Source organism: Chamaea fasciata, unplaced genomic scaffold (genome assembly GCF_029207755.1).
Source record: "Chamaea fasciata isolate MVZ Bird 193981 ecotype frontalis unplaced genomic scaffold, bChaFas1.0.hap1 SCAF_7, whole genome shotgun sequence".
Classification (NCBI taxonomy): Eukaryota; Metazoa; Chordata; class Aves; order Passeriformes; family Sylviidae; genus Chamaea; species Chamaea fasciata.
In genome coordinates this window covers 27,841,080-27,853,786 of record NW_027094092.1, presented here as the reverse complement: position 1 = coordinate 27,853,786, position 12,707 = coordinate 27,841,080, and the positions used below count along the sequence as shown (strand labels likewise).

General features: G+C 39.1%; 1 protein-coding gene across 1 annotated transcript in view; it reads left to right on the top strand.

Annotated features, from left to right (window-relative positions):
- The window catches only part of SIPA1L1 (signal induced proliferation associated 1 like 1), a 195,459-nt gene extending 184,642 nt beyond the window's left edge, over nucleotides 1-10,817 (top strand). The window contains 6 exon segments of the mRNA XM_066186979.1: nucleotides 672-837; nucleotides 3,434-3,677; nucleotides 6,690-6,836; nucleotides 8,998-9,112; nucleotides 9,597-9,678; nucleotides 10,433-10,817. Coding sequence (XP_066043076.1) covers nucleotides 672-837; nucleotides 3,434-3,677; nucleotides 6,690-6,836; nucleotides 8,998-9,112; nucleotides 9,597-9,678; nucleotides 10,433-10,576 — 898 coding nt within the window. The 3' untranslated portion in view covers nucleotides 10,577-10,817.
- The last annotated feature ends 1,890 nt before the right edge of the window (nucleotides 10,818-12,707 follow it).

Below are 12,707 nucleotides of genomic sequence, written 5' to 3'. Positions count from 1 at the left end.
TTCCACGTTGCCTTGTTGAAATTGCTGCCAGTATCCAGTCTAACTGGCTTAAAGCTTAAAGCAAGCCAAGATATCTCAGCATTACAATATGCAAGCATCTCTTTTGGAGGAGAAATTGAGAAACAACTTACTAGAGAAAATATTGTTAAGTATGACTCAAAAAGCAAGTAGTTCAGAAAGCCCATTTCAAAGTAATTTATTCCAACCTTCTTGACTGTTACTGAGTCAGGCGCAGTATCCCTAGATGATACCAATAACTGGCTGTCAAAAGGAGGTGGTGAAACTTTGTGATAACTGCATTATAAAAAGCCACTTGAAATATTAAAGAAACTTGGTGATTTGCTGCTTTTGGGCTTACTGAAGACATGTTTTTTAGCTTTGTACAGAATGCATGCTATTTTAATGGATTCAATCCCTTATTGGGAGAATGTATTACATTAACCCTTGAATTATTTTATTGTACTGCTAGTTGATGTTTTTAAACAGGCTTAGTGCTTCCACAGGCATCCAGTAAGGTGAGTCACTGTTGTAGTAGTGAAACTTCTTCCATCCTCTGTGCCCTCTACTTAGTTCTTTTCTTCTAAAAACTTGAGGGTGCTATAATTCTTGTTTCATTCATGCCTCCTGCCCCAGGGCTTTGAGACCTGAATGTCTGTTCCATTTCATTTAAGACGTCACCAGAGTGACGGCAATGAGATGGCCCACCCTCGGCTGCGAGCGTCAGCAAGAGACCTGCGAGCATCCCCAAAACGAGCCTCCAAGTCCACTGTCGAAGAAGAGCTGAAGAAATTGATAGATCTTGATAGCCCAACACCTGAATCCCAGAAGAATTTTAAGGTATGTTAGAGAGAGAGAGAGAGAGAATCTTTTCTATTCTCACCCGTAACAGGACAATAAAATCCGAGGCATTCCCTGAATTCTTATCGTGGACAGAAAATAATCTCTTTGTAACTGATTACTGGAGAACTAATTTGGTGAAAAGCTTCATTATTACAGTCTCTGCAATATTATTACAACTTTGTGTGCAGATATAAGAAAACTAATATGCCAAATTGCAAAGAACATTTAGTACTTCTGGGTTATGGAAAATCCTGTAGTGTTGTCTTACATATTTTAACTGTTTTTCTCTGATTGCATCACTAGACAGTGACTTACTGACAGAATTGAAACTCTTTGCAAAAAGCACACTTTTATACCTCACTAACCCTGTTTTCAAAAATGATCCCTAAACTTAAGCCTATATTTTTGCAGGATAGTTAGAAACATTTCCTGATGTATTTCAAAATACGTTGAATAACATGAAAGTGCATGTATTAATTTTTAGAATCCATAATTTGGAAGAGAATGTCTTGATTTCTAGTCTTTGTGTACAGCCAGTGCTTGTCATCCAGAGCCCAAATAGTTTCCACAGCAACCATGCAGAAGAGAGAGCTGTAACTTCTTTTTTTGCTAGTAAAAACCTGAAGTGGCTTATTAAAGCTTGTAAGTGTGGGTTCCATACACAGATTATTTAAGATGTTGCTTTTGAGGCCAGAGATAAAAAAACCTTGTCATTGGCAAGATAACTTTTTCTTAGGTTTGTGGTTGTTCTGTGGGGAACTGGGACATGGGTGGTACAAACACCTCCTGTTGGTTGTTTTGAGCAAGAGAATTGTTCTCATTCCAAGATATCTTCCCAAGTTTGCTGTTTTTCTGCTGTGGGGTTAGTGAATCACTTCGTACCCTGATCGTTATTTCCTGGTTGCGCTTTTGATAAATTTCAGCAAGTTAAAAACGTTACATCGCACCAATAAATTGCATCTTAAAAGTAAAATTGCATTTTAAAAGTAACTTAATTCTGCCAACTGTATGACTTAGATTTCATCTTACAGAAAAAGTCTTACAGCATAAAAATTTTTGACACTTTAAAAAAAAATTTAAAAAGATAATGGCGTGCATTAGTTCACTGCACCAAAAATCCTTCTTCTTTCTGTCTCTTGACTGACATAGGCTTTGTTTGCCAGTAGAATTTGTTGTTCTAGGCTATGATTTTGTGTGTCTTGTGCATCTTTGTATTATCTCCTCGGTCTTCCTTTTCTCCTTACCTACTACTTGGGCATTGTATATTCTCAGACAAATAACTTTTTCTCTTTTCCCTGCTCTGGTACCAGAACTTTTCATTAGCAGAAAAAATAAGGCAGTTCAGTCTTCTGTATGCCCTAGTAACAACTGTGTACCAGAAGCTGTCATTTCTGTTGTGTTAGTGGTATATGCAGCTTCATATTGTGATGGGCAAGTCCTGAAGGAGGCAACACCGAGGGGAGGATTTGATAATAGAAAATTGGTATGAGAAATAGAAAGTTGCCTTCTGATCATAGCAGGGTTTTGGAAGTAATCTTAATAATTCTGATTCTTAAATCATAAAACAAACATGACTAGCAGTGCTCTCATATTAAAATTTGTAAGAGGTGTGGGGATTGGGAGATTATCTTCCTTTGTACAGTACCAACAGTGCCTCTTCCATGTTCTTCTGCCACCTTGTAGTGTGGGATTTTGATCACAGGAATAGAATACTGTCTGTTTAAACATTTTTTTCCTCTCTCCAAGAAAAAAGGACTATTTTTACGTGCAAATGAGCAACTCTGTTTTTAATTGCTCTTTTTGGAAAACCCTTTTCTCCTTTTCTTGTTTAAACTCTCTTACAGAGCATATGAGGCTCTGTAAAAATTTCTCCATGACAGCTTTTGGACCAAATTTCAACCAAACTGTGAAGAAATGTCATGTCTTAGAGATAGCTGTGTTGCTCCAGGTTTCATGAAAATCAATCTCTGCTGGTGGGAACGGTCAAAGCAGGTCTCTGGCACTGGCCTGAGTGTGCAAAACTCCAGGCTACCCCAGCATTGCTTTCTCCTGTGTGGAACATGGAGGAAGCTGGGATGATGGTGGGGGTAAGACACAAGCTCTCTTATTCATGTGACTATTTATTTACTTTTCATTCAAATACTTCTGAAGACCCACAGCAGTGGTGGGTGTTCCTAGTTGTTCATTAAGAGGAGACTCTAATTAGCTGTCATTTGCTCATGCTGTGCCTGCAGGAAGTCAGCCAACCCCGGGCAAGGGGAGAACTCTGGTTTGTGCAGCATTCAGGCCTTTTCTGTATCCATTTCTCTGCTACACACCAGCTCTGGAATCAGCCTGAGATTTCCACCTTAGGAGAAGTTTGAAGGGTATTTAAAAGTTAGAATGTGAGATACGCTAAAAAAAAAAATCTGTATATGTTACCTAGTTATAACCTCCTTAAAATCCAATCCTTCAGTTCTTTTTCCTGTCCACTCTGAAAAAATTCTATGTTAACACTTGGTTTCTTACTTTAAAAAAGTTTTTTAAAAGGATTTCGAAAGTTTATTGATTTTTTTTTTCTCATTTCTTTTTATTTGTGTTTATGGATGTATAGTCACACACTCTGTCCTGTCAGTCTCCCTTTCCCAGCACTCCTACCACAAGGCGTGCCTTGCAAAGGACTTTGTCAGATGAGAGTATTTACAGTGGTCAGAGGGACCACTTCTTCACCTCGCGGGCCTCACTCTTGGACCAAGCCATGCCAAATGATGTTCTGTTCACCAGCACCTACCCTTCTCTCCCAAAGTCACTGCCCTTACGGAGACCATCCTATACTTTGGGAATGAAATCACTACATGGTAAGTGGATTTCCCATTTTTGACTTTCAGAGGAATCCTTTGTGAATCAGCTCGGCAGATGTTTGTTACAACAGTTGGTAGCTCCATCTTGATTTCGCTCAGATGAGAAGAGTCCAGTCACATGACTGAAAATATAAAAAAAAGGACAGGAATTTTATTTTTTTTCCTCGCTTGAGTGGGTGTAAGATGGCATGACTGGTCATTCATTTGCCTTGTGGAGGGAGCACACAAAAATGCCTCACTGGCTGCACGTTTCTCTACTTTCTTCCAAGAGTCACTTGGAAGTGACAAATAATGTATGCCTGGTTATCCACCAGAGAGAATTTCAGGTGTCAGTTCCTTAATATGGGATTATGGGAACAAAATACAATTAGGAAAATTATATAAAGTGGATAAATACTAGTGGACATTTGGATATACAGCTTTTGTTGTGCCAGCTGTTCAACTGTTTTTAAATTCATTCCCTTACCCTATTTATTCTACAGCACTTGAATTACTTATTTTAGTCACACAGTTAACCAGAAAAAGTTATTTGTAAAGTGGTGTCAAGAAGACACTGAGCTTTTTACTGAAAAGTCTCAGGATGATTATTTGATGGGTTGCTGCATGTGAATGTCTCAGTGAGAAACGGAATTTTCACAGGTTCCCACTGTACTTCATAACTGAGTGTGTTTTCCAGAAATAGAGGTAGATCTTAGGGTAGGATTCTGCAATGTTTTCTGAAGAGGTACATATCTGCTCTGATTTATTCATGTTTTAGTATGTTTCAAGAGGAAAATGCAAGGCTATCAATAGATTCAACTCACTATAGTGGGCCCTAAGCACAGTCTGTATTTAGCTACACAGGATACATTTGACAGCGAAGGCTGATGAAGAAATCTATTTAAAATTCTTTTCATCTGACTGTGATCACCAGGCATCAGTTTTCAGTGTTGAACCTGACATTTTCATGAGTTGTTGTCTGTATAACGTGTTTCTTGCATAAGAGTTAGGAAATTGATCTCTTTTGATTTCTGTTTTTTATGTGCACTAAAATAACTTTGCAGACTTGGTTATGCTTGTAACTGGATGGAGGATTTGGTTTCTGAGGGCTTGGGGTCAGAAGATTAATGATGCCACCTGAGTACAATGGAAAGCAGTACTTTGTCTCTTTTCATCTAAATGCTTTTCCAAAATGCATTTTCCAAAAAGAAAACTACAAAACCTTCTTCTGCTGTCATGTTCTCTTCCACACTAAACTGATAACTCCTCCTAGCACATAACCTTTTTACCTCTGTCAACAAAACAAGATTTTCCATTTTCTGTAAAATGTAGGAGCTGCATGATAAAAGGACCAGCTATTTGATTGGCACACAAATTGTCTTCCCACACACATTTTGCTGAGAAAAGGATTAAGCAGCTAGATATTTGGTACCACAAGTATTTGTTGGCTTCCTGTTATTCAAAATTCTTTAAATTCAGAGATTCCAGAGCACATCCATTTTTTTAAAAGAGGAAAAACAGGGAGCTAAAAATGCTCAAATTTACTCATCTGCCTTAAGAATCAAACTCACATTTTTAAAACAGGTAGTTTTTCAAATAGTTAGGTTTTCATCTAATGGCATGTGTCGTCACTAACTGGAGATATTTTCATATTAACAACCTCCAAAATAACTCTAGCAAGAGCTGAGACAAGAATTTTTAGTGTTAATATTGGGCCAAATTACGTTTACAAAAAGTAAATACATACACACACACACACACAAAAAAAAATGAAGATTTCTGAGCAAAGTGAATGCAGTGTAGCTTTTCTGGTCACTGTTCCCCAGGCAGCAATATGAATAAGCTGAAGTTCTTACGTCAAGTTATATGGTTATTAGACTATCCCCCCCCCCCCCCCCCCCCCCCAAAATAAAATGGAGGGGAGGGGAGGGGAGGAGAACTAACACAACTTATGACATTTTAGGATTGTTTCCTGCCTGTCACACTCTTTCTGTTCTGTATGATCCAAGCAGACTCTTCACTATAATCTTCTCAGCAGCTTCCTCCCAAGTGCCCAGTCCATCTTCTCACCCCTACACCTCTCTCTTCTAATACTGCCTACAAGGTTTTCAAAACTTCTTCACGTCCTGACAGAGGGCATGAGAAAGGAAGTTGTTGCTGCTTCTGAGCTCACACATGTTACCAGGCATTGCACATTTTTTGCTTGTCCAGCTAGTAAACTGAAATAAAGTAGGTAATTCTTAGTTGACAGTTTGGTTTTGCCCTAATTAGTGGTGATAATCTAAGTGTTCACTTTTGTTGTTTTAATTTGCACAAAAATTACAGGGATTTTGAATCCTTCTTTCAAGCTTGCCAATGGGTTTTTTTCCGTAGTGAGCCACGTAACTGCTTACAGGTGGGTGTGGCTATTTTTTAGTAAAGATCTGAAGGTTTCACTGAGCTGCTGAGAGATGTGCAATGCTCTGGAAGTAAATTTTAAGGGTTTTCTTGTTCTGATTCATCTTGGTAGGCTTAAGTTGGCTCCCATTGGATTACAAAATTGTAAAGAGGAAGGAAAAAACCCCACAGTTGTAGGTTGAGGTTTTTTTGTTTGCGTTGTTTTGTTTGTTGGTTTGTTTTTTTGGGTTTCTTTTCTTTTTTTTTTTTACAGAAGAAAATAGGTGCCAGTGATGGTAGAAGCCCCAGCAAGTGGCAGAGCCCTCTAAAGTACCTTCAGCTTGTACAGAGGCAGGAATTGTTGGGTAGAAGAGTATTGCCCCCAGGCCCAGTGCTGGAGAATCAGAGATTGACTTTTGAAGCACTCAGCTGCAAAGATTAAGGCAAGCTAGAAAGGAGCTGAATGTGCTGACTTTAGAAAACTGCTTTGTAAAGGGCTGTATCTGGTCAACTGCAGTTGATCAAACATTCTTCTGAATTTTGGTTCCAAAAGCGCTATGCCAGGAAAGTTAAGAATAGGAATATGCAATAGTATTAAGAAAGGAATTTTTGGGTGTTTTTGTGGAGTTTATAATCTATTCTGCATCGCTCCAGGAGAGTTTTCTGCCTCAGACAGCTCCCTCACAGATATCCAGGAGCAAAGACGGCAGCCCATGCCAGACCCTGGCCTTATGCCATTGCCTGATTCTGCCTCTGATCTGGACTGGTCAAACTTGGTAGATGCTGCCAAAGCTTTTGAAGGTAAGTTTTCAGAATATACTACTTAGGAAGCTTGTCTTTGTGCACACTTCATTAAGAACTTCGGGTTTTGTGGTTGTTTGGGTTTATTTTAATCCTGACTTTTGGGTTTGTTTTTCCTAGTTTTCTACTTAGTCTGAAGCTTAAGCTCATTTAAAATACCAACTCAAGAGCCTGAAACTTTGTATGTAATACTCAGATACCATTTCTTCATGGTGGAATTCCTCGGTGCTATGGTTTGGCCAAGTCTTTTTGAAACTGGCCACTTTTAATTTCACGTAAAGCAGTTACAGACAGCTGGTGTGGGAAAGGGATCCAGCACAGAAGTGCAAAAATAAAGTCATATTGCAGGGGAAAAGCACATTAATGATTGCTTGCTTACTGCACTAGCAAGAAGTACACGTAACACAGCTGAAGTTGCTACCAAGATAATTTGGGAAATAATGCCTTGTTGGTAAATACTTTTTCATTGTCTCTGCATACGACAAAGACATAGATTTGCATGTAAGTGTTGTTTCATCCTATGGCATTTTCCATCTCCGTAACACTAGGTAAACTGAAGAGAACTGTAAACTGCCTAGATACATTTGAACTTACAATTAAATGCAGTTTAGACTAAAGAGAATTTATGTTACTAGAATCCAGTGGAAAAGTCTTCTACGTGTGTGAAGCAGAAGTGCCCATTCCTAGTACCTGTGTAAATGCTGTCCCACCTTCATGGGAGTGTTTTTTTCACTGATCTTGAATCTTTTAGACCTTATTCAGCATGGTTGGAGAAGGCTGTGAAGTAATTTGATTTCTTGGCTGTTCTCTGGTACTAGCCTCATATAGTATTAGGACAGTGCATGTCTCTATGGGTGTTCAAGTTGTACTTGTGTCCTCTGCTCTGTTGCCACAGGAGTTGTAGGAGCAGTTTGGCTCATATTTCTGCTGTGCAGTCTTGGGAAGAGTATTCAAAGACATGGTCCTCAAGAGGAGATGAATTTGTAGTGATGGTTTTTCCATCACCACATATGGGTGAAACTCAGGTTTTAACACATTTCCCTGTGGTTGGCAGTTTCTCTTTAAAGGAAACCCTGTTTTTTGGTGCGATTTGACTGTCCTCATTAACCTGAATCCCTCACTTGGTAGGCCCCAGACTCACTTGTGTTTCTCTTTAGAAGTGTGAACACAGTCACTGTGGTCAAGATAACAAACTGACAGCTCAGATGAAGAAAAGCTGGAGTAATGTGTTAGCTGGCAGCTTCATCTCACTGCTATAAAAATACATTAAAATTTGACTTGGAGAAGGATCTCAGTGTAATTTCATTGGTCTTTCATTGTCTGATCTCAGTATAATCCCAGTCTCTAGTCTCTGACAGGTGCCGGTAGGGATTGACACATACCAACGAGCCTAAATTCTGATTTGTGATCCTGAACACCTCCTCTACACCACTGACTGGTGTCCTCAGCACAAGCCCCTGAAGTTACAAATTATGCTATCTTTACCAGCTGGAACAAAAACTGCCTGGGTCCCTGAGCTACATCAACCTGTAGAATAAAAAATTGCCAAACAGATAAAGACAGTGCTCTTCTGTTTCCAGTGAGAGCCCAACAGCTGCTGAGATTAATTTATTAAGCTGAAAGTCTTTATATTGCTGTTTGTCACACCACATGTGACAGGGGTTTAGAGATGTGTAAGAACATTTGAACAGTTACAGGATAAGAAACACACAAGGCAGGAACAAGGTTTCATGTTTCAATCTGAAAACATTTTATAATGCATAAGAAAAAAAATTCAGATTCTGAAAAATTACATTAGTCAAATTGCACACAGTGAGCTTTTCTTTCCTCAAGATAAAGACATTCTTTACAGGGTGAAGGAAGTTAAATATAGTTGCTAAGTTATTGGATGGTATCATGTGGTTGTACCCAGGAATATATGCCCAGTGCTGCTTGTGCCAGAGCCAGTACTTCCTGAATCCAGTACAGTGGAAAACCTGGTGCAAACACTTGCACTGCCACTTTGCTTCTGTCAAGTGGACATTGTTATATCATATCATCACTTTACCTTGCTTGAAACAGACTGAAATTGCTGAGATGCTGCAGCATAGCTGTTGTGCTCTGCATGAACAAATAATCATTACTGCTGCCATTGTTTTTCTCCGTATGTTTGCCTTCTCAGTTCAGCGAGCTTCATTCTTTGCTGCTGCTGATGAAAATCACAGACCTGTGAGTGCTGCTTCCAGCAGTGATCAGGCTGAGGACCAGCTTACTGCACAGATAAAGCCTTATACAGGGTATGTAAATACACCAGATGCGCAGGCCTTCCCAGCTATAAACCAAGGAAAACAGTAGGGATGTCTTTATTTGGAAGCCATCTCCAGGCTTCATGCAATAACTCTTTGCAAGTTCTCGTGAAGATGGAATTGGGAGGTGAAAATAAAAGAATTGTAAGTCCAGTTGAACCTTTTTGCAGGTTTTTTTTTTTGTCTGAGATGTTCATGAACCTGTCCGATGCAATGGTGATTCAAGGCACATACAGTGAGTTCAAGTAGAAAGAAGTCAAGTGATGGGATGACCCCAAATAATCATGAGTAAAATTTGCTGTTGTTTAATGTGCTGCATGTGTTTCATGTACTCTTTACGACATTCATTTTGTGACCTCTTGGTGCACACAAATGCATACCTTCATAAAGCCACTGGTATAGACAAAGCTTCTAGCCCCCCCATGTGAAGACACTACATCATGTTAATACCTATCCTTGTTTCTTCTTTCAACAGTAAAGAATCTCCTCCAACTCTCGCCTCTAAAGTGGACCAACTGGAAGGTTTGCTGAAGATGCTGCAAGAAGATTTAAGGAAGGTAAGCATTTCATCTACAGAAGGATTTGTAAGGCACATGTTTAGTGCTTGGTGGTGCTAATAACTGTGTAATCCTGCTTTGCCATGCCTGAGCCTGTGACAGTCTCATCCTTATGTGAGAAAAAGACATTTCTTTGCTACTTTTCTCAGGCTTCTAATTATGCACGGCTGGGATGGGGTGTCTGAATTTGTAGGCGTTTGATTCCTCTGCTTAAATTAGGAGGGTGATTCACAGTACCTCCACTCCTAATTCAGGTGACACTGAAAAAGGCTTGAAGTTAGTCCATAAAAAAGTATCCTGCTGATGAAAAGTTGACAGTGTTATCAAAACCTGTAATTTCTGCTGTGGAAACTTCCTGGATTGTTTTAATGCCTACTTGGTCCAAGAAGGATCTGCTGTAGTGAGATGAAGTGTCTTAGCTGGGAAAGTGTTTGCAGGAAGATTCCCCGCCCTTTACTTAGTTAACCATCAGCACTTGTACATACAGAACAGGTCATGCCCAATTTTATTGGACTACCTGGGAAAGCCAGCTTCTGTACTGGGATCTAATACAGAGAAATCCTGTTCATGCAAGCAAAATGTGAAGAAGGAAACGTCACTAATGTGACTTGGATATAAACCCGTGTGTTACTGCATATAAAATCCTTAAAAAGAATGAGACTTATGCTCTCTTAAGAGATTCCTGCTGCTCTAGATAGATAGGAAGCATGACCTAAAATTTCCACTAAGATCTTTATTTTTCCTTATGCCTAAGGAAAAAGAGGACAAGGCCAGCCTTCAGGCTGAAGTGCAACATTTGCGGGAAGACAACTTGAGGTTACAGGAGGAATCCCAGAATGCAACCGAAAAGCTGAAGAAATTCACCGAATGGGTTTTCAACACAATTGATATGAACTGAAAACGGTGTATGGGAAAGGAACTATCTGTTATGAATATTATTACTGGGACTTAAGCTTTAATGCCACCTTAATTATGACATGTGAAAGTATAGTCAGAGCAATTCCCTGTTCTTCATCCTCCAATAACCCTTTTTTGCATCTCTGCGCGCACTCAGAACAATTGCAGATCAACAATCAATGTCTGCCTTTTGTAGAAAAAACAAAGTAAATAATTTTAAAAAGGTAAAATAAAAAATAAAAGTTTAACTGCTAAAATGTGAATGTCTATTTTTTGCACATTGTCTCTTTATCTGTTATGTACAAAATTTTTTGGAGGCCAGGATGAGGCTTGCTGTTCTACCTGCCTCTGTTTTCATTAACTCCTTTCTCTCTGTTTCAGGTAATCTGCTTTTCCTTGCAGCTTTGGCAAATATTATGACATCTAGAAAATTAGAAAGAAATGTTTACTTTACTGCTCTTCTAACATTGTTTTCTGAAGTATGCCACAGACAAGGGGATGTAATGCAATGTTTTAGGTGTCTCCTTAGCAATTTGCGCTTGGTTACTAGTGCTACCTTCCCATACATTGCAGAGAGCGCGTGTCCATAGTGTATGGTACAGTACAACCAGCATCACAGCTTAGAGAGAGACTAGAGAGGTGAGCCATGGGTGAGGCATATTATCACACATCTCTTGCATTAGCATTTCTGGTGGCCTTTGTTTCCTGTGGAAACAATGGCTGCAAGTACCTTTACAAACAGCAAAACTAGGCATGCTGCAGTTCATACCACATCAAGCAGGCTGAGACATAAGTGATCCAGCAACAGTGTTCAGTTAAGTACAGCCCCCTTCCATTCCAGGGGAGTTTGTTGCTTGCATACGTGCAGGAGAATTAAGCTGAAGTTGTAAAGAGATAAAGATTTTTTTTTTTCCCCCTGAAATGTCACCATGAAAAACCACACAAACCATCACTGTACCTGCCCTCCCATTCTGTTTCCCTGGTTTTCTCAAATCACAGAAGATTTGAGAAAAGTTTATTCTAGTTGCGTTTTATTGCATGAGAGATCTTATAAATTCTTTAATATGGAAGACAGAGGAATATGTAAAGGGGAATTAGAGAAGTGTATTTTTCAAAGCACTGGGACAGGATTGGAGCTCTGAAATCCCCAGTCCCCAGTGAAACTGTCTCACACGAGATTTCCCAAACTGCTTCATGCCAGCAAAGTTGATTTCTTGTTCTTTGAAGGAACAGCTAACTTGCCACAACGTGTTACCTCTAGAGAAAATACCTTTTAGGTGTCAAAATACAGCTTTTAAGCACTGCAGTCTGCACACTGTGCAGTGTGCTTAGAAACCTTTTCTACTCCCTCCTGAGGATATAGTTACTACCTTAGTAAATATTGCCTTCCATAAAGTGCAGTGTATTTGGGGGTTAATTTCGAGAGCATCCTCTCACTCCCCTTTATCACTTTCTCAAATACACAGATTAAAATCACAGGCACAGTCTTGTCACATACTTCCATGCTCTCTTCAAATCCCTTTTTCACGCTCTTTAATCTTGCTGCACACAAGTACACACTACACTTCAACCTCAAACTTCATTTGTGATGCTAATCCCCATGGAGTTCTTCTCTAATGTTTTGTCATGGAAATGGATCTCTTTGGGACTATTTCTGGAGTGCTTTTGTAAAGGTTTGGAATGTCTTGGGTTTTTTAATGACTTGTATGAAGGAGATTTATATAATGCCTGATATTATTTGTAAATGGGAAATATTGCTAACATCTCTGAGCATCCTGAAGTCTTGCTTTTATTCTCTTTTATTTTTAAGTTTGGTTTTATTTTATTTCAAAAAATATTTTGGGACTTGGGGCAGACTATTTATTAGAGTTTTGCAACAGAGTTCTTCTTGTATGATGCCACTGAAGGCTACTTGTAAAATTCTGACAATAAAACTCATTTTAAAGGTTCTTCTAAACCATTTTCTGATTTTGTTGGATTTGTTAAGACTTTCCAGAGTGTCCATTTCTTCCTTCTTCCTTCTTGTACCACTTTTCTCAGTGCTTATTGATACACAAGTTCCATACTGTATTGGATTCCTAATTTTTTCCCTTTGAAGGCCATTACTTGGTATGTGAACAACATTTCATCCC